Genomic DNA, 25,814 nt, shown 5'->3' with positions numbered 1-25,814 from the left:
TCACGGCGATGTCCAACTCCAGCTTCTGGTTGGAAGTGGTGAGGGAAGGTCATCTGTCTTCCCGAGACTGCTTTACGTTCGGCTGAGCTATGACCGGCCTGACACATCAGAGAGGCTGCCGGTTATTTGTACGTTTGGGATGTTTCCACAGAACGGAAGTAATTGTTTCTGTGTATCTGTGTGCCCCCAACCACACCCCTGTCTGATGTAACGGGAGAAGCGGGGTTGGGGGGCGGGGGGTGGTTGGCATAGTCCCAGATTAATGGGACACACTGAGAGGGAGCACAGACCTACAGTAGCAGCACCTTGATTTATTTCCCACTTAGTACTGATGAAGCTTCAAACAGCAGTCACACACACATCACATCACAGCGTTTTTTTCCCAATCAAAGTCTTCGTCGGTTTGCTCTTGCATGCATCTTGTTTAGCTGTGAATATATGCACACGTGTTTTATTGTGTGGTTTACTTTGTTATGGCCCAGCTCGGTGACCATAACAAATGACGAGGCGCATGGAGAATTAAACTAAAATAATGTGTTTATTTAATCAACAATGAACAAAAGTGTCTACAGAACGGTTCTAATCGAAGCGCTTAACAAAGAAAACATGCTGTCTAGAGAACTAAAGCAATGTAAAAATCAAAAGGGCTGGCACAGCCTGACGTGGTGCCGGAGGAGCAGAAGTCCACAGACCGTTGGAGGTGGTGGCTTTTAAGCAACCAGTGGCCAGCTGCCTCCAGTTGTTCTGATGACTCCACAGCCAATCCAGGAAGCAGTGGTGCTGGAAGACAGAAACGAAGCAAAGACAGCACACAAACCCTAGTAGAGGCCCCGGGGCCGTAACAACTTCTATACAAAATTTAATCTCCCCAGATACAGTATGATACAAATCTTTTCCATGTACTCTAAATGTCCTCATATTTGGCCTTATGAGAGTCTGTTTTAATCAGAGCTGCTTTTATTTGTCTCCTATGTGTGTCAGTGTTGGATTATTGTACTGTATGTGTGTGTTAACACTGTTGGCTTAGTGGCAATCAGATGTTTTTTGTAAATTGGAAGTGATAAGGGCTGAAACAGGAACATTCCTTGAGTGAGAGCTGGGTAATCAAAGCTTTTTCATGATTACAGAAGTGAATTGATGTTATTCACACCTGCACAACATTCCTTTAAAAACGACCTGCTTTTCGTAAACTGTCAATTTAGAGAATTTGCAGAGGTAACCCAGTAACAATTTGCAGGCAGCAAATTATTGAGTTTGACTTGGTAAATACAGGCAGAGTTAATTGAGGGCATCATCACACCATGTGGGAGGACTTGACAAAATGCCATAAGTGTGTTACATGAGCACACATTGTAATTAACACGCATATGCACATGCAAATACACACATAAATGAGCGCATAGACTTGTATACACATCCAATCACACACACATTTGGAGGTACAGAGATGCAGATAGTCACATAATGAGTGAGATTATTGCAGATTTCTGATCCCAGATTTGTTCTGTTGCCTGGCTTGGTTTTTCGGTTATGCATTTTCTCTTCTGTGCCTGGGCTCTGTTGTGTGCGTGAGAGGTTACCATGCAGTGTTCCTAATTCAGCAACATTTACTTCTCACCATCCAGCTGGCTTGTTCCACATAAAAGCCCTGAGATCTGAGCCACAGTATCTTTGTGTCACTACCACTTTTTTACTGTCGTATCCTCAAGAAGCCGTGCTGCACACTCTCCATTATGTCATCTCGTCTAACGTTCCCCCCCCCCACGCTCTCTCTCTCTCTCTCTCTCTCTCTCTCTCTCTCTCTCTCTCTCTCTTTTCCCCCACAGAACCCTGATATTGTGCTCGTCCACTATTTGAATGTTCCAGCCATCGAGGATTGTGGGAAACCATGCGGACCGATCCTGTGCTCCATCAATACGGACAAGAAGGAGTGGGCCAAGTGGACCAAGGAGGAGCTCATTGGCCAGCTCAAGCCCATGTGTGAGTGTTGGAATAATCCTGCTCAGTGCTATGCATTCATCAGCTCTTATCTTAGCCTTTAATATGAACTGCAGCTGTCAGTGCTTAAAAGGCCTTAAAGGTGCACAAACATGCATACATGTGTACATGCATAGAAAGAAAGAAAAACTCTGGTGGGTTGTGTTTTTTTAAATAATTTAATGTCCTGTCCTATCAGCTCATAGCTGGTATATTAACTGCCCTCAGCACCTCCATCAGAGATCATCTTTGGCCAGTTTCCCCAATATGTTATATGAGTTTGTGCTCTTCCTGGAGCCGTCTGCTACTTAGGGGTCAAAGTTCAGCGCTTCCTCTAGACCTCTGGCACCACTCTGGCCAGACTGAGAGTGCACCTCCCCTCTGGCCCATGAAGGCAGTCTAAGGCAGAGGAGGGCATCAAGCTGGTTATTGATTCCTGTTAGTGCGTGGGAGCAAGAATGTCTGACTCATCAGAAATCCCCCCTCCACCCTTCGCTGGCTCTCTCTGCCCTCGCTCCCCCCTCAATAGATTGATCCCTGTTGTTATCAGCTTTTGCTAATGCTCTGCAAGTTGCACTCTGTGCTTTTATGAGTCTCCAGAACTGCCCAAAAGATTGAGGCAATGTTTTGGAAAAAGTCTGTTTTTTTGTCTGATGATGATAGTAGCCAAAAGGGTTCCTTGCGGGGCTTTGAAAAGCTTTCACAGACCTGTTAAGATACTTTTAACAACCAGGATGTGATTCGGGTGTGTCTGGCAGCGGCCGAAGAGCTGTGACGGATATTCTGATGGCCAGTTATTGGTGATGTAGCAAGGTAAAGAAGGAGGTGTCAGCAGCTTTACAAGCGCGCACACACACGCACATGCTGGCTGCATACTGAGTAGACCGTCCAGGCCATCATCAGCAAGGTCTAGGCTATATTGTTCCCCTCCTCACTGCATTAGTTTTAGGACATTTTAAGATAAAGCCTTACCTCAGGACAGCCGCTGAGCATCGACGGCCTACTGTATTCATTACAGCTGTGGCTTAATGTAAGAATCAAGCACCATTTGCAGTAATGCGTAAAGTCATTAACTTTGGGAATTGTTGGGACAAAAAGGGTGAGTGTGAGATGCCTTCTAGCTGCCAGGCTACATGAGGGGGCTACATAAAGAGCAAAAAAAAAAAAAAAAAAACCCTTTCCTGTTTTCTGTCTTTGCTTTCTGTCTTTCTTCTCTCTGTCCCTCTCTCCTTCTCCTGGAGCATCCAGCTTGTCAACATGAGCTCAATGATGGAGCAACATTGCCATCTAGTGGTCCTGAAAGATAGCAAGCCTCATCCCAACGTAGGGAGCAAAGACTTGCAATGAAGTCACGGTGTATTAACCATGCATTACTTAATCTTAAATTATGCATTAGCTCTTAACATATAGCACATTTTTTACCAGACTGACCTATATTTTAGAAATTGCAATGTGAATCTGTTAGAAGATCTGTTTTTGCATTGAATATGGGTGCAGTGCAATTGATATATATTTTTTTTATATCGCAGAACTTTATACATTTCTCAGAGGCAGTATAGATAAAATAGGACAAGTTTCCCTCTCTCTTTAAAAGAACTGTGCACAACCATTTGTAGTTTAACTTTTGAATCAAAAAATTTCAGTACCTTATGTTTTATATAAGGTCATGTATGGCTCTATTTTCAAAGTTTTTTTTCTCATATAATGATGCTGATTCTCATTTCATGGGCAAATTTTTGTCCAACACAACCTTAGTTTAATGTCAAATAGTTATTTTCCCAGAACAGTGTCAACTTTCGCAACATAATTGCCCTTTTTCGTCTTGCGCTTCCCTTTTGTTATTCTCTTCACGATATTTCACTGCGCAAACCATTTGACACCTCTCATCATACAAAAAAAACAACAAAGGAAAAATGTGGATTTCATGGATCAGTTGAGCTTATTCTGTCTGTGTGCGACAAAAACACACACACATTCGTGCTCTCAGTCACAAAAAAAAAACTTTCACATGCACTGATGCTCACACACAGTAGTTCAAATATAAGCCCTGTGAAACACGGCCTTGTCTGACCTCATCCTCCTTAACGCCCTGCGGTGTTTGATGAGAAAGAGAAGAAGCAAGGGGGTAAGAGAGTGGCATCACTACTCAGTCACGCTACGGTTCCACAGACAAGGCAGCCAGCTTGGTTCACTCTTTTGGTCTAATGCAATAAACACGCAGTGCTCTGCAGCTATGCCCCTAGCCTGCTGACAGATAGCGCTTGAGCAGATTTAACAAACACTCAGACAGACAGAAGGCTCGTCTCCGGGCTAGATAGATAGGGCGGGAGAAGTACAGACCAAGTCAAAGCAGACAGGGCTGGCCAACATGTAAACTATTGTACTCCACTGTCCCTCATGCTGCCCAATGGTGTAGCGTCAACAAGGTGGGATATGCCCTGCAGATCAGCTGTGTTTGTCATTAGGACTGCGTGATGCTGCTCATGACAGGATGCAATCATAAGGCTGATCACATGACGAGGTTGCCGTTTGGTGCCTCGGCTGTTGCTGCCACTGGGATTAAACCCAGTGGCGCTGCTCCTGTCATGTCTGCTTTGGAATATAACCCTCAGTGAGAAGAGCAGACAGGCAGACACGGTGGTAACTGTATGTCAACAACCCAGAGCCTCTAGGGGTGACACCCGTCTAGATGAGGAGGGTTGCGGCAATCTGGCATGAGGGATCAGGGCAGAGGGGAGACAAGATTGTTTGGACAAATAGGCATGGCACTGCATGGTGGATGTAAGTTGTTGCATTAGGGCTCTCACTCTTGCTCTGTCACTCTCTCTGAGTCATATCAGCTGAACAGACACTCTTCCGTCCTGCAGCCCCCCCCTGTCTTTGTCACGGAAGGGAATTCATGACAGCATTTCTAATATAGACCTATTATCACTTTGTTAGTAATATTAGCATCATCTCATTTGTTCTGTTTGCATTACAAACTGTCGGGAGGTTAATGGTGACTCAGCCCACACTGTTTAATGGAATCTCCAGAGAGACACAATTATTTTTGCAGTAATTAGAATGACATTACATGAAACTTTCCTGTCACATTTGGTGTTCAATCTTTTTTTTTTTCTTGCAGCTCACTCACTGTTTATTAATGGCTGAATAAATCGAACTTTATAATACATCAAACTGAATCCTGTTTATGTTTCTATAACCTGCCACAGCACGTTGTCTGTGGAGCGTGTGATCTCAGCTTGATCACAGCCTCTGCTGACATCTGCTGGTGACCAGCCTGTAATCTGACAAAACATCACTAAACTTTCAAGTCAGATCCTTATCACAGTCATCCAATGATGTTACCCAGCTTTTTCACTTCAATTTAACTAGCTGTCTTTAATTTGCATTACTCTCACCCTCGCACGCTGTTTCCATGTCCTTTTATCTCAAGTGCAAACAGACATGCACTAAGCAAATTCTCGCTGTTTTTCTTACATGCTCTAAATCTCTCTTTATATCTCTCTCTCTCTTGCATATTTAACTAAAGGAGGTGCTGAAGTGTAGGGAACTTGAATTAAAGCTGGTTTGATGTTGTTTGATAGTCTAAATATGCTTCGCTTCTGAAATATTACCTTTTTTCCCGGTTGAGAGCCCGAGTGCTGCAGCACTCAATGGTGTCTCCCACCACCTTACAGCCACTGAAACCACTATCTGTCTCATCTGAAGTGGTAGCTGCTTGACAAGTGGAGCGATGAAAAGTATTAGGAGTTGCTAGCGAGGTGTGATTGAGGCAGGGAGTGGAGCTTTTGCCGGAGAAAGCCTCTCTTCTTCCCCTCGGTGCAGCAGCAGATCCAGCAGCAGCAGTAGTCAGGTGATGTTCCTCCCCAGAGGCATTTTCCTGCCAGAACAGAGTCATAGGTCGGGGTGAGGGCGGAGAGAGTGGAAGATTGAGCTCACTGTCACCTTCATCAGCAGTCAAAGAGGCGATGCCACGGAGTAGCAACAAACACTAGCACGTGGAAGGGAAAGAGGCACAACAGAGACGAGCATTCCGATACAGAAAGCTTGACATTGTGAGGAAGGGATACCAGAGAAAAGAACATCTTTATTAGCACCTTAGTATTGAAGATTTATTTTACTAATGAAGGAAACAAGTCACACAGAAAGAGGAGAGGTTTAGAGTTATTTCAGTGTGAAGAGGAGACGTGATAGACAGCGTGGCGATCGATCGTTATCAGAACAAGTATGAAACCAAAGGTGAGACCACTTAAATAATGGAATTACAACACCATTATACCCCTTGGCCAGTCAGTGGATTGTTTGTTTCCCTTCAGGGAAAATCTAAAATATGAATTTCTCTGCATTACCATGGTGACTTTTGAGAGAGATGTCCAGTGAGCAGCAAGAGGATTTTCTGGCAGGGAGACAGGGAGGGCAGTGGGTGGGGCGGGGGGTTGGCGTGGCTGGTGGTCTGTTGGGCTGGCTGACATCTCTGTCTCCTCCTCTCTCCCGGCAGTTCATGGCATCAAGTGGACTTGCAGCAATGGGAACAGCAGCTCTGGCTTCTCAGTGGAGCAGCTAGTGCAACAGATTCTGGACAGCCACCAAACTAAGCCACCTCCCCGGACTCACAACTGCCTCTGCACGGGCACCCTGGGTAAGGGCTAGTGGAGGGGGAGGAGTCTATTATAAAGAGAGAGAACAGGAAACATTCACTGAGAAGCAAAAAGGCCATAAAGATGCAATTTTAGTTTATGGTACATCAGAGAGGGTTGATGAGGTCTTTTATTGGTAGGTGATTTGTAGTGACATCTAGCGTCAGGGTTATTGGCTCATTATGTTTTGTTTACTGATATCTGTGTCAGGGTTATATCTCAAACAGCCCAGCTGTTCTCAAATTTTATGCCAATCAATCAGATTTTTTTTCAGCTGTATTATTTCACAAAACTTTTCTTCAGGAAAAGAATGTACAGAGCAAACATTTACTGATATGTAGACAATGTACTCTGAATAACCCCCAATTGTATTTGTATATCTTAAGGTAACAAGCCATGCAAAACTTCTCATACACTTCACTGACTGTATATTTAAGAGAAGCCTAGTTTTTTTTTCACCACGAAGAGAAAATAATCCGTCACAAACTTATAAATACAAAAACAAACCAGTAATCCATCTTTGTCTGTGTTATTGAACAGTAGTGTTTCCCAACTTTTCTGGAAATCAATAGAATATATTTGTCTCTTCTTTTTTCCCCCCTTTCCTCGCCCAACCAAATCTCCAATTTCTTTTGCTTTTTTTTTGCCCCCCTATAGGTGCAGGGAGCAGCGTACACCACAAATGCAACAGCGCCAAACACCGCATCATCTCCCCGAAAGTGGACCCCCGCTCAGGCGGCTACAGCAGCGCCCACTCCGAGGTGCAGAACAACGATGTGTCGGAGGGGAAGACCGAGCACAGCGCCCACGGCGGAGGCAAGAGCTCCGGTGGGGGCGGAGGAGGGGGCAGCACCAGGGAGAAACGCAACGGCAAAGTCCACAAGCCTGTCCTGCTGCACCAGAACAGCACAGAGGTGTCGTCCACCAACCAGGTCGAGGTCCCCGACACCACGCAGAACTCCCCCGTCTCCATCAGCAGCGGCCTCAACAGCGACCCGGACATGGCCGACAGCCCGGTGGTGACGGGGATGAGCCACGTGGCGTCCGTCATGTCTGGTCTGTCCCAGAGTGTCTTTATGTCTGAGGTCACTGGAGACCCCGTCTACAGCATGTCTCCTACCGGGGGTCCCAACACTCACCTGATGGGTGGAGATACCACTTCGCAGGGCTTGGTGCTGTCTGTGACCTCCGATCGTCACAAATTTGCCTTCCCGAGCGGAGGAGTAGGGGAACCTGGGACTACCACGGCAGGAGACAGTCTGACCATGTTGTCTGCGGCCGGGGTGTCTGAAGAACTGGTGCTCTCCAGCAGTCTGGACTCTGGAGCCCTCAAGATCCCAGAGACCAATATGAACTTTGACCCCGACTGCTTCCTGAACAACCCCAAACAGGGCCAGACCTACGGAGGCAGTGCAATGAAGACAGAGGGAAACTCCTCCTCAACTTCCTCTTCCTCTGGTGGCAGCAGTAACAGCAATGGCAGTCTGCAGCGCTCCCCCACCATGTCGGACAACGGCTACACCTTCAACTCAGCTCTCGTAAAGAACATCAAGACGGAAGACACATCCTTTGAGCAGCAGCTGGCCAAGGAGAGTGGCTACCAGGTGGGGCCAGTAGTGAACTGTGGCAGCGGGGTGTCTGTGTCATCTGGTGCTGGTTCAGGTCAGGGTAGCCTCAGTCTGACCGCTGCAGGCACCCTTCTTCCTTCTGGCGGGGGTCTGAGTCCCAGCACTACCTTGGAGCAGATGGATTTCAGTGCCATTGATGCCAAGCAAGACTATACTTCCAACGCGACCACAGTGAGCTACGGTCAGGCCATTTCCAGTCCTCACATGCAACACCAGAGCCGTTCCCCCAACTTCTTCCTCCAGGACGCATCTCAGAACAGCCAGACTCAGCAGGGGAGGCCCAGCATGGGCCAGAAAACACATCTGATGGAGCACAACTCCCATGATTCTGGAGCGTATATGGGGCTACAGGTGGTGAAAACGGACTCCCCCGGCAGCAATGGCCACCTTCATCACCACCATCAGGCCCATCAGACCCAGCACAGGGCCAACTGCAATGGAGGCTCACCCGCAGAGGGGCCCGGCCACGCTGGCTCTCTCCAGCTGCTCCAGTACCAGGGGACCTTTCCTGGGCTGGGCACTGAGCACGAGGAGGTGGTTGGTCTAGAGCAACCAGGCAGTGTGAATTCAGCTCAGGCTGGAGCTACGGAGAATGGAGCTGAGGGTCTACTGAAGCCAGGAGATCACATCCAGGCCTGTGGGGCAGGAAACGGAGAAGGAGGGGGAGCAGAGCACTATCTGCAGCAGGGCTCGGATAGTGGCGGAGGAGGGACAGGAGGTACAGGTGAAGGCGTAGCAATTCATAACGGAAACAACAACAGCGATGGCAACAACCGCACCCAGCAGCAACAGCAGCTACAGCCTCTCCTCCAAGGCACAAGCATGGTGCAGGGACTCTACAACGCTGTCGGGGGCCACCAGGGCCTGGGTGGAGCGGCCAGTAACGGAGGAGCCGCAGGGACGGGCATGGAGATCAGTCTGGACCACTTTGACATCTCTTTTGGAAACCAGTTCTCTGACCTCATCAATGACTTCATCTCAGTGGATGGCAGTGGAACCACCATGTCAGCTGGAGGGGCCCTATATGCTCACCAGCTCGTCACATCTCACAGCTCTGATAATCAGAATGCAGCTGGTGGGGCCCCCCAGCAGGGCCAGGAAGATGGAGGGGCCAGGGGCTCTGGCTACAGCCCATCAGAGCTCTGCCTTCAATCCTGCTGCAGCCCCCAGTCTCTCAGTGGAGGGGCCGGAGCAGGAGGGACCACAGGCGAGCCGGGCTCATTGTCCTATATGAATGTAGCAGAGGTGGTGTCGGCAGCTGTCGCTCAGGGGGCTCTGGGGATGCTTCAGGCCACCGGCCGGCTCTTCATGGTCACCGACTACTCCCCGGAGTGGTCCTACCCTGAGGTGAGTTATACGGCTCTGTGTTTTTTTGTTGTTTGTTGTTTATGTACCAGTCTAATTAGCAAATGATATCCATTCAACAGATTTGTCAACTGCATTTTAAATATACAATTTGTTAAAATGGTGAAGTGTAGCCCACAAACAAAGGCAAATGATAAAATAAAAATGAAACATAATAAATAAATAAATACAAACAAAAGGTAAATTAGACTGTCTTTGTAAAAATTGTAGAATCTCAGGATTATTTAATGAATATTTAATGAACTTCTCTTTCCACAAAGTTTAGATAAAGTGCAAATTGAGGTGGCAGCCAGCCTTACTAATTATAAACCAATCTGCCTGCTCTGTAAATTATGAATCAAAACTTTGCATTAACTATAAGAATAATGAGGTTTATTCAAACATGATTCATGTATAAATTGTTCATTTTCAAAAAAAAATTGTTTTAGTTTCTTGCTTGAAGTCCTAACACAGCGAAAATTATCATTATTGTAATATTTTACATACCCAAAGAAAAGTTACCACACAGAGGAAACGTCGATTTAAGATAAAATAAATAAATAAATAACATGTTTCTAAGCTTCTCTGATGTAAGAGCATAAAAAAAAACGGGTTACTCAGTCTTTGGCTTTCATTAATGATGAAACATCATCACCAAACATCATCAAACATCACCCCTGTAAGCTTTGCTTATGAACAACTGCTGCTCTGGTCAGCTTGAATTATGTCATTTGTACCCTGACTTATTTTCCACAGGGGAGAGGCGGACATGTCCCCGCTCACTTTTCAAAATCCTATTTTTGTCCCTTTCACATTTGCAGTTTCAGTTTGATTTACTCGCTGAATTCTCACGAAGGTCCTCTCACTGTCCAGCAGCAATAATCCACGACAGAAGCTCTGTCTGAGAAGACTCCAGAAAAGTGCTGATAAAATCATCCTGGTTGCTATTAGCTATTAATATGTGCTCACAGCAATAAGCTTCATAAGCTGGATACACTACTGAGGGTTGAAAAACAAACTGCGAGACTGATGTATGTCTATATCGATAGCTACTGCAGTTGTAAACATGGCTTTATTAGAATTACACAAAATGTAGAAGTACTTAATATGTTTTTTTTTCATCATGATTCAAGTGGAATTCATATAGAACTTTACTGAAGAGAAAAATACATTTTAAACTTTTCAAAATCAAAAGCAGTGAATGAGCACAGGACGTCCATGTCAAATAATTGTTAGTTATTAAATAGGTAGTAGTTTATTTAATAAGAATTAAGGGAGTGGAGAAGCTCTCTCTATTTTTGCTATGATTCACCAGATGCAGACTGTTGGTTTAATCTTGCCACTGGTCATTTCAGTCGACATTCACCTCCTCTTCCACTACCTGTTTTAAAAAGAACCGTCTCAACAGGAAACAACAACAACAATAACCTTTGAGCAGCAACCCACGGGCTTAAAATGGCGAGTTTTGATAAAGACTTTGGATAAGGCAGGCATGCTTGGTTCTTTTTGGTGCTTATAATGGGAAGAGCATCTTTAGCTACATTATTCCCAGGGCTCCCCATTCAGCACCAAACTGGTACGCTAATGCTTTAGAAGGATTTTGAATTTGAAGAATACACGACTAGTCATAGGAAGCTAAATGTAAGTGTGGCTTTCAGTGAATTGGTCTGGAAAAATGCATCTATCATCAGCTAAATGTTTGAAATATAAATGTAACATACAAAAACAAGAGAAGTTTGACAAGCAGACAAACATTATGTCAATTCAATATTTGTAGATGTCCTGTTGGGTACCAACCCCCACCACCTTCTCCCACTCCCTGACTATATACTTCACAGCGTTGTCAGTATTACAATTATATTGTCAGCAGTAATGCCCTCCTTGCACCTCTGGAGGGTGGTACAATATTAAATGCAGTGTTGGTTGAGTGTTTTAGAAGAACGGCTGAAGGGACATGAAGGTAGTTATCCACATGATGGCAGCAGAGATCAGTACAAAGAAGCTGCTTTCTTCACCCGGTGTAATTTTTATCTTTTCACTCTAGAGGGCAGGGTAACAAGATTTTGTCAGGAACACTTGAACCTGACTCGGCAGATGTGTTATACGTTTTTTGCATCTGTCCTGGTTTTTCAGGGTGGAGTAAAGGTGCTGATCACCGGGCCCTGGCAAGAGGCCGGTTCAAACTACAGCTGCCTGTTTGACCAGATCTCAGTCCCAGCTTCTCTCATCCAGCCCGGGGTGCTGCGCTGCTACTGCCCAGGTAAGACAGGACAAAGATTACATACAGTCACAAAAAGAGATCTTAAAGGGGAGGTTTCACTCTCACAAGATTCATGAGCCATCAGAGTAGCTGCTTGCGTATTGCTTTTTACTTGTTTTGGAGCAGTCTCAGCTTCTTGGCTAAGTTATTAGCAAAGATACATTTTTCATTTTTTTTTTGTTATTTTGGGTGAAGGTGGTGTGGGCTTTTGTATTTATTAGTAAAAAAAAAAAAGGATATTCTTGAATTGATCATATTTCACATTTATTTGTTTGAAGTAATAGAGTCAGGGTTCCCACGGGTCAGGGAATGTCAGAGAAAAAACTCTTTTCCAGACAGGGAAAGTCAGGGAATTTGATCATTGTTTGGGACAAGTCATGGACTATCAGGGAATTTTGCATGTTTAAATTTTAATTGCCATGTGTCAAAATATAATATTTTCCATGTAGCCTTTTTTTTTTTTGCACACATTATTTAACATGTTTTCATTGTTGCGTGAGAGGTTTTATCCCCTTTCCATTCGTCAACAAGTGGCAGGCACTTCGGGAAAGATGTGCCTTTTCTTGTACCTGTTAAGAAAACAAACAAGCTGGGAAAATGTAAATTTCAAGAGCTTTGGCTACAAAATGATGAATTCAAAGACTGGGGGACATAAAACAGATGGTAGAAAAGCCAAATGTGAAGTTTGTAAAACCACTATAAATCTATCAAATATCAGAGAGCCCTTACCAGCAACGCCAGCAGTAAGAAACCAGCATGCTAAAAGATGTTTGCACAAGTAAATGCAATAATGTAACTTAAGCCCTAAATGTTGTTGTTGTTGTTGTTGTTTACACCAAGTGAAGAAATGCATCAGAAATAGACCTGATTATTACTGATGATGAGTAAATCTGACCGTGTAATATTGCTGTTCATGCCCAGATCTCTCATGATCCTCTCCCTCCGCAGCTCACGACACAGGTCTGGTGACGCTACAGGTGGCTGTCAGTAACCAGATCATCTCCAACTCGGTGGTGTTTGAGTACAAGGCCCGCGCTCTTCCTTCACTGCCATCATCTCAGCACGACTGGCTCTCTCTAGATGGTATGTCTCCTCTCGGTTCTGGATTTGCTCTGGTTCTGTTGCGATGACTCTCTGTCGTCTGAGATTTTCTCGCTATGCGCTCCTCTCCCACTTCTAATTCTTCTATCTGGCTCTCCAAATCTGCTGTGGCTTTGTTAATTTTGATTAATGATGTTCTGGAGCATTATGCAATGCAAATCCTCTCGCTTGCGTTACTTTAATCCACTTTTTCACGACCTACACATTCATTTGCTTTGGCTTAGTAGTGCCAAGCAAGTATGTAAGACTTTAAATGCTTCGGAAACTATCAAAAGATACATTGGGATTTTACACAACTATGTATCTACATAGGTAGTAATAACATGTCATTAACAGTGTTTTTAGCAATGAAATTGGCCGTTTAACTCATAGATTAGTGGCCATTCTTAAATGGTTTGTTGTTGAATGTTTCAGCTGCTTAAATATTAATCTTGGATTGAAATCTGTTTTGGATTTATACTGTTTGAGCTTGTATTTCAGAATGACAGTAATAGAATTAGAACAATAACAAAAAGGTAGAGAGTTGTATATATAGTCTTCTGTTTAACTTGATGCTGAATCTTTGATCCTTGAAGGTAAATGTCACTGAGTTGGCTGCTTCCAATGAAGTATATTTAGGATGTTTTTAAAGGAGAACCATCAAAAACTTTCACCTCATTGTCATGGATTTGGGAAGAGTTCCTTTTGTTGGCAATACAGCCGGTTAAAAGTAAAATATTTGAATTTGTCCACTTTTGTTATTATCTTGCAAAATAAAACTCTGCTGTTTAAAAATGAATCATTCATTCTAATTTCTAACTGAAGTTACTGCACTTACTAAAACTAAGGAATTGAACTGAACTGAATTATTTGAAGATAAAAAAAAATTGTTACTTAGCATAATATATATATATATTTCAAGTATATTAATATTGGAAAAATATTCCTATTAACAATATGACACTGATTTTAACCCAACTACACAGAACCACTTAATGTTACCAAAAACAAACTGATTTAAGTGTTAACTGTGATGTGTTTATATGTATTGAGTGTGACATTTCCACTTCACTTTGTTGTCTGTCATAAATGTAAATGAAACACTTGCAAAACATTTTCACATGTCACATTTCAAGTTTCCTTTAATTACATTTAGAAATATCCTCATTGTTTCATGTTGCTTATATTTGTGGCCACTAAGAGGGCTATTTGTGTTTACAGCAGCTCAAATTCAATGCTGGATTTGGACATTGGTTTATATGAGTAATTTGCAAGTTATGATGAATTATGATTGCTATGTGTGAGCCCCTTACAGGCTTCCTACATATAAAAATAGATGCTGCAGGGCTGGCAGTTTTCCATTGTGTGTAAAGTCGAGTTAAGTCTGTGACTCAGGAAAACTGTTGCCATGTTCACCATGATTGTGATGAGACTGTAAGTCATTGTGTGTTTGTTTATGAGTGTGTGTGCTGCTGGGAGAAGTATTGCTGCAGTGTTTGAGCATTGACAGGATAAAGTAGGGCATGGTGAAGCACAGGCTCACAGGACAGCTGCATTGCAGACGGCGCTTGAGGGGGAGTGAGTAATCGAGAGCTGCAGCTCTCATACATGGCAGCACCAGTGGATCCCTCCGCCATTCATACCCTACTGCCTCACTGGCCCATTCACAGAACCAGTTAAGGAGGAGCTGACTGTCTCAGGGAAAACACAGCCCACCCTATTACCTTACTTACATTAACCCCTTGCCTGCCATCTCTTGCTGTCTGTTTCATTGTAGTCTGCGTTGTCTATTTGAAGAAGACAAAGACACGGCTGTGTCTTCTTCAAATAGATATAGTGATCAACAAACATCACTGACTGCATTGGGATTTTTTTTTTTACATGTACAGTTTGGCTGGATTTCAGCTCACTTCTATACAGCAACTGATAAATTATTTCTACTTACAGTTATTAGAAAAATACCCCCAAAAAAGGGGTGTTGGCAGCATTTTCCAAAGTCAAATTATTACATAACAGTAACCCTGTGTGCCATTTTACAATTATATAACATATAGTGCATGGTGGTGTTTCCTTATGTATGCAAATTAAGTAAAAGTATGTCAAACTGATGTGGCACCAGGTGAGTGTCTGTGTGCACCTGAACGTGGCAGAATGAGGGGAGATGTTGAGTCGTGCACCTCCCACCCTCCACCCACCCACCCACCCAAAAAAAAAAAAAAAAAAAAAAAGGATTACTTCTGTTGAAATGCTGAAGTGTGCCAATCACACACATGATGGATTATTACTAAGAAATTATTTTAGCTCCAGGATCCAGCCGAGGCTTCTGGCGAGCTTAAGGAAAAATAAGATTTTTTTTTTTTTTTTTTTTTTAAAGTAAATGTTTGGATCTGTGGGACATTGTTTGCTCCTGTAATCACAGGGGAAAACGATTTCCTCCTCAGTGATGGCTTGACCATATAACTTATTTGAGAAGTAGGGCAGGATGTAATTATAGGCTACTCTTCCCATCGATAATGTCCACACAGTATTCAAAGTACAGCAGACTGAGCGAGAAAGCGCTGCACATTTAACGGGATAATGACAAGCATTTAGTTACCCATTTCCAAAACACTAATGTGTCAAGATCCCTGTTGCCTTGTCAAGCTTGTGGTCAGTCGCCTGATTAACCAGAATAGCTATAGGCTGCTGCCCATACGTGCAATATTTAGTCTGAGTCCGCAGCGGTGTGCCGTACAGCTTTGTGAGTTTGTTCTCCCGTGGAAGACTTAACTGTGCTATGATGTGCTAATGGCACAGCTGCCTGCCTGCCTTGATTTGTCATAATGCAGAGTGGGGGAAGGGGCGCTTTTCTCTGCAGCACTGCAGGTACGGAGCCATGGGCAGGACAGAAAAGCTGTCGGGAGCTGCAGAGCGCTCGTCGTCGCCCCCACGAGTCCCTGAGCTCTGATCCCACGACCCGAGCCGGGAGAGGTTCGGCTGGGAGCTGCCAAATTACAGCCCCGCATAGCGGCATACAGACCGTTAAGTGTTCAAGGGAGCGCAGCAGCACCGAGTCTGAGCCTAACTCCACCGGCATGACAAAACGGCAGACCGCGCACACACAATTGCAGGAGCGGAGGAGTGGGCGTGTTTGGGTAAACATGGTAAACTACTGCAAACAGCCAGATTTAGATTCAGGCGGGCTGTTAAAACTGGGAGAAAACGAATCCAGGCGTGTTTTTGAACGGTTGTTACCGACTTTCTCCAGTGCGGGAGAGACTCCCGTGAACCGAATTCACACGCGTCGAGGGGAGTCGTGGCTGGACCTGTTTTCGAATATCATGTGTAAAGATAGTCCAAAATAATAATAATAATAATGACAAATAATATAACAAACGAGCTTTTGGGAGCAGGACGCTGCTCGTGCACGAGGCGACGAACGAACGGGAAATTAGGGCGTCTGTTTACCGGCGGCACGTGCGCGCAACGTTTTTCCTCGCAGTGGTATTTGTCATTTTACTGCAGGCTGGGATAGCAGCGACTACTAGAAACACTGGGAAAAGTGTGCATGTGTGTGTGTGTGTGAGAGAGGGGTGAAACAAGTGAAGAGGAGGAGGGGGATTTTAGAGGAAGAAGAGTAGTGAGCGGTCTTCCTCTCTCCCTCCCTCCCTCTCTCTCCCTCTCTCTCTCTCTCCTCACGTCGCTCTCTTCCCTCACTTTGTTCTATTGTTGACGAGTGCTGTGTTGAGATTGAGATTCAGTCTACACCAAGGATATATATTTTTATTTTCCCTCCGTGTAGCATGATGCAGTAGTCCGGCACGTTGAGTGAAATGCAGCTTTGGTTGGACTTCTTTTGGGTCAGGATGCCAGTGAATGACACCTGCATTTCCTAAAAGACAAAGGGGCTGTATTTTTTTTTTGGTGGGGGGGCTTTGAGGTGGACTCTACCAATGGAAAATAAAATAGAAGGTTAGAAGTGTTCAGCTCAACCTATGGCTGTAGTGCTGTGCTGTGTTGTGGTTGTGTTTGTGTTGTTGGGCTGCTTTTCTATTCTGTGCGTTTCTTGTGTAACTCATGCCAGAAGAAGTTCCACGTTTCTTTGAACGCGCCCCGCATGCTTCAGTTCTCGTGTCCGGCGCTCTTTTCTGCAGCTGTAAGGGGGAGTTTGGAAGAAATCGTGTGTTTTGGGCCACATGCTTTTCCAAGTGTTTCATGTGACTCTTGCCTCATTGCAGCGCACGGTGGAGTTGGACGTTCATAGTGTAGCCAACTCCTGACTCACGACTTGTGCTTTGGACGTGTTGAGAGACGACTCGAGACGCATTCGGAGATTCAAAAAAAAAAAAAAAAAAACATGATTTCCTTTTCTGGTGTTTTTAACGGGAAAAGGACGTTTTCTTGTAGCGCTTCTGTTCTGTCAAGCCCGGGCGCTTTCAGTTTGCGCTCTTTCTTGACAGTTTTTTAGTGTGTTTTGGTCTGAACTAGCGGCTCTCCGTGTCCCAGGCTGGTGCATGCTGTTTCACGTGTTGTTGAGCGTAGTTGCTCCAGTCTAGCGCATTGGAGGATTGTCGCATCCCCCGAGTGCTGCTGAGGTTACCGGGGTTTAGTGTTGTCGGTGGACAAGACTTAACGCTGTTGTTTCATAGTTCAGATTCAGGGCTGACCTTATCAACGGCATGGACATATGGGGGTGGTGGAGGGGAGGAGGGGGGGGGGTACACTGTACGTTGCTACAGTAGCGTTTCAGCACCACAGACCGATGAACAGCGATTTTATATGAACTCCACTTCAAACTTTGTTGCGGTTGAGAGCTTCCCATATAAGTGAGAGAATTCCAGATATACATTTACCTACCTGTTGCTCCTCAGTAAAGTTTTTGACTTTCCCTATATTCCATGCGGAGGACGACATGCATCGCCCATACTTTAGCCTGTTGAAAGAGCTGAGAGAGAGACCAATGTGGCAAAGTGTTTGGATGAATCACCACATGCAGTGCCTTTCATGTTTTGCACAAGCCCCAATGCATATGCATATATAGAGGTAATAAAAACTAACGTTTTTTTTTTCTCTCCGGCCACTTATATCTCAAATGATTTCAAGTAGGCTGTAGTTGCACAAAACATTTCTTAGTTAAGCCATTAATAGCAATGTTAGCAATAGTAACAAATGTTAGTTGTGCTGTATGTTGCAGAGGAGTAATATTAATATTGATAACATTACTTTTGCCAAAGTTTTGTTCCCTTTATCATAATTTTATCTTTTTGATATAAAATGTTGAAATGTTAGTATTAAGGTCAGAAATACTGTGATAGCAGATGAAGTGTAAGTGTCTAATATCATGTCTGGAGTAGCATAAGTATTATGTAATTTTACAGGCAACTGTGTTACTGTAGCTCTTGATGCACTACCTGTAGTATTAATAAAAGGAGCAATAACAGTAGTAGTACTAGTAACAGCGGCAGTGACGTGGGAATGCTTACACCTGGAGGTGATAGATCACCCCAGACAAAAGTTTTAAAGGGATAGGAACGATTAAAGAGAAACCATCATTTTGGGAAGGGGAATAATTCCTCGCTATTTATGTGCCTCAGTTCAAGATTCCCAAATAATTAGGAATGACCCCAATTAAGGCAGCCTCACTGTTATTGACCTCCCTTAATCTGATTAATTTGATTTTTTTTTTTTGTATTATTTTCTTTATTTCTTAAAGTAATAATACGAATTTATTTGACCTTACAGTACAGTCCTTTTAAATCTAACACGTAGTGGGAAGATGAGATAAACACCTGTATAATCTGATGCAACCCAGTATAATCTTTATGCAATGAATTCCTCCTTTGTGAAGCATATCATGTGTGGTTTCTAATGATACTGTCACAGTACAGTAGAGTGAAGTTTTTGGTGAGTTTTCAAGCTGTAGTTTGTGGTTTTCATTAGGTTACATTATATTATGCATGAATCAAAATATGTCCGTGCTCTGTTCTGAAATATTAATTATGCAGTCCACATCTGTGATAAGAAGCTTTCGTCTCTTTTTGGGGGGGTTTCTTGGCTATTTCGTATTGAGAATTTTTATTTTAATTTGTGGATCAGTCTCAGGTTCAGTCCCTGTTTGTGCTGTGCAGGTGGATGCCTGTGTTGTCAGAAGACCAAATAAAAAAAAGGGGTAATTAATATACTGTACGTAGACTCAAACCAAGTATTATTCATAAATCATACCAAGATCTTATGTCTTCCAAGTCTCATTTTTCTGTCTCTGATCTCTGCTCATTCTCCTGTCTGCCAGAAGTTTTAAATTACAATTGTAGCTACATCATAATAAATCATGGGTAGGATTCTAGTATGTGACAAAAGGCTGAGCTATGATTGTAAGTACAGTGTTGATAGAGATTTAAAGAAAGCCTAGAAGAGTCTCAGAATTTATGTGAATGCACGTAGACTAATTGTACTTTCTTACTAATAATGGAAAGCTTTGGCGAAGTCCTGTCTCTTGGGTCGTGGTGTTTTATATCAAATTGATTCATCTTTGAAATTATTTCTCTACTCATCTCTCATTTGCACTTGTGCCTGCAGCTGAAGTGTCCAGCCGTGTATTGTTGCTTATGCAAATAAAAAGCCAATGAAATGTGCTTGTTAGGGTATCAACTGAGCCCCTATAAAAATCAAAAAATCAAACTACCCTACTTTCAGAGACAAAAAGCTGATATAGAATCACTCTATTAGTGTGATAGCCGATGACAATAAATCCCTATTGTGTGCACTCTTGGCATTTTACCTTCAATGTGACATACTGTGTCTATTCTGCTTTCAGGCCGTACTTATATTGACCTATATAGCTGGACAACTGCCAGCAGGTTAAGAGCTGCATTGAAGCCCTGTGACCTTTGTTTGCAGTGTTAAACTACTGTATTCGGTAGTTGAGAGTAAATTATTTCTGTGTGGAAATAGTGGAGGCAGAATTGTCAGAACATAATAATTCATAATATTACTATTTTAAAAATCTGGTACTATTTTTTTTTTTAAATGTATGTACTGCAAAATAGGTTTAACAGTGATAGAGGTTTCTGGCTACTTAACATTTATTTGTAGTCATGAAATTAAATTGTTGACATCAGAGCCGGTTGTCTTGTCTGTGAGATTTCTATTGTTGGTGTTGCATACTAATGTAAGAAAGACCTGTAAAGCTACAATAACTTTTGTCCACTGAGAGAAGGATTCTGGGTTGAGGGAGAGGGCATACAAAGCATGATCAATTACCTGACAGACAGAAAACCAAACATGCTTTACAGCTGAGTAATAGAAAGAAAAATTAAAACTGCTTCTCTATGATTCTGGTCATTTTTTTTTTGTGCGGGGAGATTTTATTTGCTACCTGTCTGAGAGGTTTCATCCAGGTGTTTCAGCTTCTTATAACAGTCGAGACTAACAGGTTAAGTCAATTTGAATCTCTAATTTACCTCGAAGTGTGATTGGGATTGCATTTGTCTGTTCGTTGTGTGTTAACCTTTGTGATGGATTGACAACCTGTCTCTCGCCCCGCCTTATGACCCTGAACAGTATAAGCAGCACAGCAGATGGATGGGTGGCATCCTCAATAGATTTGATGCCATAATAACAGATTGTACAACATACAGTCTTACACACATTACATTCTTTGAACAGTTAAATCTTCTTATATTCTCTTCTAACAAGAATTAAAAGCAAGGAAATAACAATAGAACAAAGCCACAATAAGTCCCTGCACTATATCGAAGTACAGGCTGCCTTTGAGCGACACACAGCCGTGTGTTCCAGCTGCGAGGGCTGCTGCCAGATGGCCCGGCCCCTTCCTCTGCATGGTCACAAATACCAGCCCCTGTCCATCAGCTCCCACAGACACCCGGAGGCAGGCTGGCCTCTGGTCTTTCCGCTGGGTTACATGTGAGAATTTGACTGGCTGCAGAGAGATAATGAGGTCCAGCACTAAACTTGATTGGCATGAACAGAGCCAGAGGTTGAGAAGTGGGGATTAAAGATGTCCTCCTCCAGTCTTATTAGAAGTCCACGATATGAATAACCCTGTAAGCCCTTTCTAAGGATAAAAGTTGAGTGTGACTTACGCTTACGAACACGATTAAAGACGTGTTATTGATCTGAAGTTAGAAAAACAAATAGTGCGAGCATAATTGTGACTTTCAGTGTATATTATTTTCTTGTACTGTGGGTTTTTATTATATATAAGCATAATAGGTACATAAATAAAAGGTGTTTTAGTGTGTGCACAAGCAATAAGATGTTTTCAAGACACTGAGGCTCCAGTATTAGTTCTCTTCATCCTTGACATTTCATATTGGGGACAGATAAGCTGCCTTTCGCCGTCCTCTACCTTGACCCAACCACTGAATTCTCCAGCCTGTCTCTTTGACCGACCTCTGTCCTGTCGTGTCCTCTGATTCCTGCCCCCTTTTCTCTCCCCTCTCTTTTTCTACCCTTCTCTATCACCCTCCTCCTGTCCTCTCATCTAACTTCACCCTTGTCCTGTCCTTACTGTAATCTCTCCTGCTGGCTTCTTTCTTCCTCCAGGCTGTTCTCACTCCCACTGTGTTCCACTGTGTCTCAATAAGCAGCCTTGTCCTTCCTTCCCCTTATCCCTGAGTACATCAACCTGTCTCACGAGGAGCCGCTGCCGTGTCCCGGAGATGAGATAGATGACATGGGGCAGGCCTTTGACGTTGTTTGGATTGAAACCCAGGACACATTTTACAGGTCCTCTGCTCCCTGCTTGTCTCAGAGGACATGAGTGTCCTTTGGGAGAAGCTAATAAGAAGCAACAGCAAAGCCGCAGTGACACACAACTGTCATAACAAACTAAGGAACATTACTGACTCCGCAGAGATCAGCTACTTGTTTTTAACATGCAGAAAATATCTTACAGCACTTGCTATGGTTCCTATGAATTACAGACATTTCCCACAGTAGACTTGTGACTTTCCCCGATGGAGCTTTTTTAATCTATATTACAGGACCAGGTCACAGGCTCCTGTCTGCTGGGTCCCACGATGCCAACATTAGTAATTTATTCTAATGAGCATTAGTCCCAAGGCAAGTGGCAAAATTACTCATTTGGGTTATCGGTCATAAAAGCTGAATACCTTTTTTGTTGTTTTTTTTGTCCCTGTCACTCGATTAAAAGACCTGTTGTGTGGTATTTTCCCATCTTGTCAAGGCTTTCGTCCCAAAGCTGAGAGGTTTTCCTCTCACTTTTAAGCAGAGACGAGTCAAGTCATCATTTAGCAGCATATTCACTGTAATTTTCAAAAAGCACACTCTTGTGTTGTGTAACGGACCATCCGACCCTTCACTCTAAACTCTTTTAGCTGTTCTCATTGAAACAACCCTCACTTGATAACACTTTGCACTCCACAGGATAGCCCACACCAGAAATTAGTTCAGGTGTATAGAGGTGTGAGACAGAGTGAGAAAATCAGTGTAGGTTTTTTATTGAGGCAGTGAAGAGGTCTCTCTATGCTTTTAGATTTTTCAGATCCAATTTGAAAGGGGCAAAGTTAACAAGGGGAGTACAGCACCATGATACTTTACAAGAGAGGGAATGGGACTCACCCTCCGAAACTGAGCCTGCCTTTGGAAGACTTGCATGTATCAGGACAGCTGTATTTTCACACTTTCATTGACCAAACATTATTCATTTAAATTCTTTAATATATTGATGGGTCTGCCTCAGTTTTGCACCCAGTTACATTTTAAAATCACAGTCTGCCCTAAATGTGTGCGAGTGACCAAGTCTGCTGCCACACACTGTCACAAGGGAGTAAACCAGAGAGGGGGAGGGCGCTGACAACGTCACCGTCACCGTGTTGTCAGAGAGCTGTTTGGCTGCTCACCTTCTCTGTCTCCTCCCTCTCCCCCACCCACTCGTCTCTACCCCCATCCTCCCTCTGCAGTGGACGTGCATCGCATTTGGAGCAGCAGGCAGCAGGTGGAAATGACATCATCTGCACTGCAGCACACTGCAGCACTGGGTCTGAACAAAGACATGTCAGCCTACTGCTAACTATCCCCCTTTCTCTCTCTCTCTCTCTCTCTCTCTCTCTCTCTCTCTCTCTCTCTCTGTCTCCATCTCTCTGTCCATGTCTCTCCCCACATGTCAGCCAGACTGAAAGGGAAGAGCGTAGCCTTGTACCAAGGAAGGTTGTAGGGCTGTGACTTGTCTCAACCCGCTGACTCCCCTCCTGACACAGTCTAGAACAGGCGTATGACTCCTGACCTGACTAGCCTCCACAAGTCCTCATGTGAATTGGTCAGGTTGGATCCCACATAGTAAGAAGCAGTGATATGAGAGTGATCTGCTGATCTGACAGCACGCTTGCTTACAGTAGGGACTCTACAGCATTCACAGGAGTCAAAGTCAGCGACCACATTGTTGTCCTTTCACTCCATTATTCACAGTGCAGCATATTGTCACCGAGAGCAGTAATTTCCCAGTGACAGTATGCTTTTCTGTTCAGAAGTTACTTGACCTCTTTTACAGTGGCATGCAGGAGGTCTCCCTGTGACATTAGCTCTCTGTGGAGCCTACAGCTGTGACTGCCAAGATACCGTAAAGCGCAAATGTCACCGGGTTGCGCTGTGAAGGCTCCCCACTTAGAGTCATTAGGTCCCTGCCTACGGCATCAACACTGAGAAAGGACAGTAGGCCAAGTATACAGGAAAAAGATTTATAGACTCTATTTCTTCATTGTTTGCCTCCATCTCCATTTTTTTTTTAACATTTTTTTTTTTTTTTTGCTGGTGTACTGAGTCCTTCTCCTCCCCTTCATCAATAAGCCAATAGCACACAGGCAGACCATACACACACAGCCATGTTCCTGTCGCCTAGTTACCGCTCGGCAGCAGGTTGCCACAGAAACGGCCTCATAGTGGCTAAATGGGGAATGCTAATGCAGTCTTCTATACTCCCTGCTGCAGTGGGCTCTCTGTGCCCATCCCAATCCACTGTCTGTACACAGCACGCTTTGTGTGTGTGTGTGTGTGTGTGTGTGCGCGTGTGTGTGTTTCTGCACGCGCACGCTAATACTCACAAGTGCTTGTTGTTTGTTTACGTGTGGGTGCGTGTTTGTGTTGGGGATTTCCTTAATGCTTCAGTAAGCCTTGTGTCTTACAATGTTACATTAATGTATCACAACAGGTTTAAATTTCAGTCTATATAAGTGTGTGGACTTTTTTATTAGTTACTTAAGTGAATTTTATGCAGTGATCAGTGTATGGCAATTTTACAGTCTGCTTAATTTTTCATTTACCGCTGTTTTATTTTGTGTTTGTTTCAATTGAAGTAGTCTATAGTAGTCACTTGTTCTGCCCTTTCCTCTCTAAGGTCTTGAATAATGCAGTTTTCCCTATATTTCTGACATAGAAAAAACCTTTGCAGAAACAACCAGTTAAAAACTACTCTCACTGACACAGGGGACAAAGTAGTAGTTGCCTCCTAAACAGCATGTAAACACGCTCAAGTCTGATGCGTTGCAATCCATCTTGATGTGTGGAAAGGCTGGATTTTCAAGGGCTCTGCATAGGTGCAAGTTGTGATTGATTCTGTGCTGTCAACTTCTTAGTCCAGCTACCATACAGGCGCAAGGTACAGAGGCGGGTTGGGACTCCATGGCCATAATAGGCTGTACTTAATCAGCTGGAGAAGGCCGTCAGCTGTACACCTGCTCTAGAGCTAGTCTGGAGCTCTGTGTGAATGGGTGGGCACGTTAAGCATTGGCCAATCTTTAAACCTATATTAATCATCTGGAGCTGTGTTTGAGTGCTGTGAGAAAGATGGCGGCAGGACTTCAGTGATGGGAGTCATTAGTAGATGATTGATAGGCTTGAAAGATTATTTTAGTAAAGCCAATTGTTTTGATGAAGTTAATGATTGGTGCTATTGTTTTCACTCATTCTGGAGAGATAAATCATGACTGGAAGGTTCTGGTGAGTGTGCTTGTGTATAGCTGAAAGAAATTAACTTTTCCTTCAGCTTTTCAGTATCCCAGCATTTTTGTTCTTAAGTGGTTGATTGTATGCCTCACAATATGAAGCCCCAAGTCACTGCGACAGTCTTAATGCTCCTCAGAGCAACATATTGGTGCAGCTTGTGGTGCATACTGTGTGATCATTTGTCTTGTCAGGATACAGGGTTGTTTGTGCTGCTACTAGCAAACACAGACATTTTCCCCCCCTCACACTGGCTGCTACTTGTGTGCTGACATGTTCTTCTTCTTCTTCTTCTTCTTGTGTGTCCCACTGTTTGCCCAGATAACCAATTCAGAATGTCTATCTTGGAGCGCTTGGAGCAGATGGAGAGGAGGATGGCAGAGATGGCCAGCCACCAGCAGTCGAGCAGTGCAGGGAGTGGTGGAGCTGGGGGAGGAACAGGGGGAGGAGGGGGAGGAGGAGGAGGAGGCGGCGGTGGCGGTGGTGGAGGAGTTGGAGGGGGAGGCAACAACAGCCAGTCACAGGTAAAAAAGCCACATCATGCTGCTCATATGTTGTGCTTAAAGCCATGTGACAGAGCACAGAAAGCACATTGTGTTCTGTCATCACTGATTGACAAATGTACTGTTTAACTACATGTAACAGTCGGGGTTTTTTTGTCTCTGTAAAGAGGCTGACAACAACCAATGACAATTTCCTCCTTTGTGTATGTGAGTGTGTATCTGGCCAGACGCAGGCCAGCAGTTCCTTCGAGAGCCGTGTGGTGGTGGTCTGTGAGAAGATGATGAGCAGAGCTTGCTGGGCCAAGTCCAAACATTTAATCCACTCCAAGACCTTCAGAGGCATGACACTCCTCCACCTGGCTGCGGGCCAAGGCTACGCCACCCTCATCCAGACGCTCATCAAGTGGCGGTGAGAATGAATTTC

At 43.9% G+C, this 25,814-nt stretch overlaps 1 protein-coding gene across 10 annotated transcripts in view; it reads left to right on the top strand.

The window, feature by feature from the left end:
* Window positions 1–25,814, top strand: part of camta1a (calmodulin binding transcription activator 1a) — a 284,686-nt gene that overhangs the window by 246,700 nt on the left and 12,172 nt on the right. For 8 of the 10 annotated variants that reach the window (XM_069704351.1, XM_069704347.1, XM_069704346.1 and 5 more), the window contains 7 exons: window positions 1,827–1,980; window positions 6,479–6,619; window positions 7,275–9,592; window positions 11,723–11,849; window positions 12,798–12,932; window positions 25,209–25,411; window positions 25,603–25,799. In XM_069704351.1, coding sequence (XP_069560452.1) covers window positions 1,827–1,980; window positions 6,479–6,619; window positions 7,275–9,592; window positions 11,723–11,849; window positions 12,798–12,932; window positions 25,209–25,411; window positions 25,603–25,799 — 3,275 coding nt within the window. The remainder of the gene's footprint in view (window positions 1–1,826; window positions 1,981–6,478; window positions 6,620–7,274; window positions 9,593–11,722; window positions 11,850–12,797; window positions 12,933–25,208; window positions 25,412–25,602; window positions 25,800–25,814) is intronic. The other 2 variants (XM_069704353.1, XM_069704349.1) reach the window with 1 other exon arrangement.

The sequence above is a fragment of the Brachyistius frenatus genome, unplaced genomic scaffold, assembly GCF_029030835.1.
Source record: "Brachyistius frenatus isolate BFR_SWC_R1_liver_20210118 unplaced genomic scaffold, ASM2903083v1 Contig_50, whole genome shotgun sequence".
Classification (NCBI taxonomy): Eukaryota; Metazoa; Chordata; class Actinopteri; family Embiotocidae; genus Brachyistius; species Brachyistius frenatus.
Note: the sequence above shows the minus strand (reverse complement) of the source record. Positions and strands in the feature narration are given on the sequence as shown.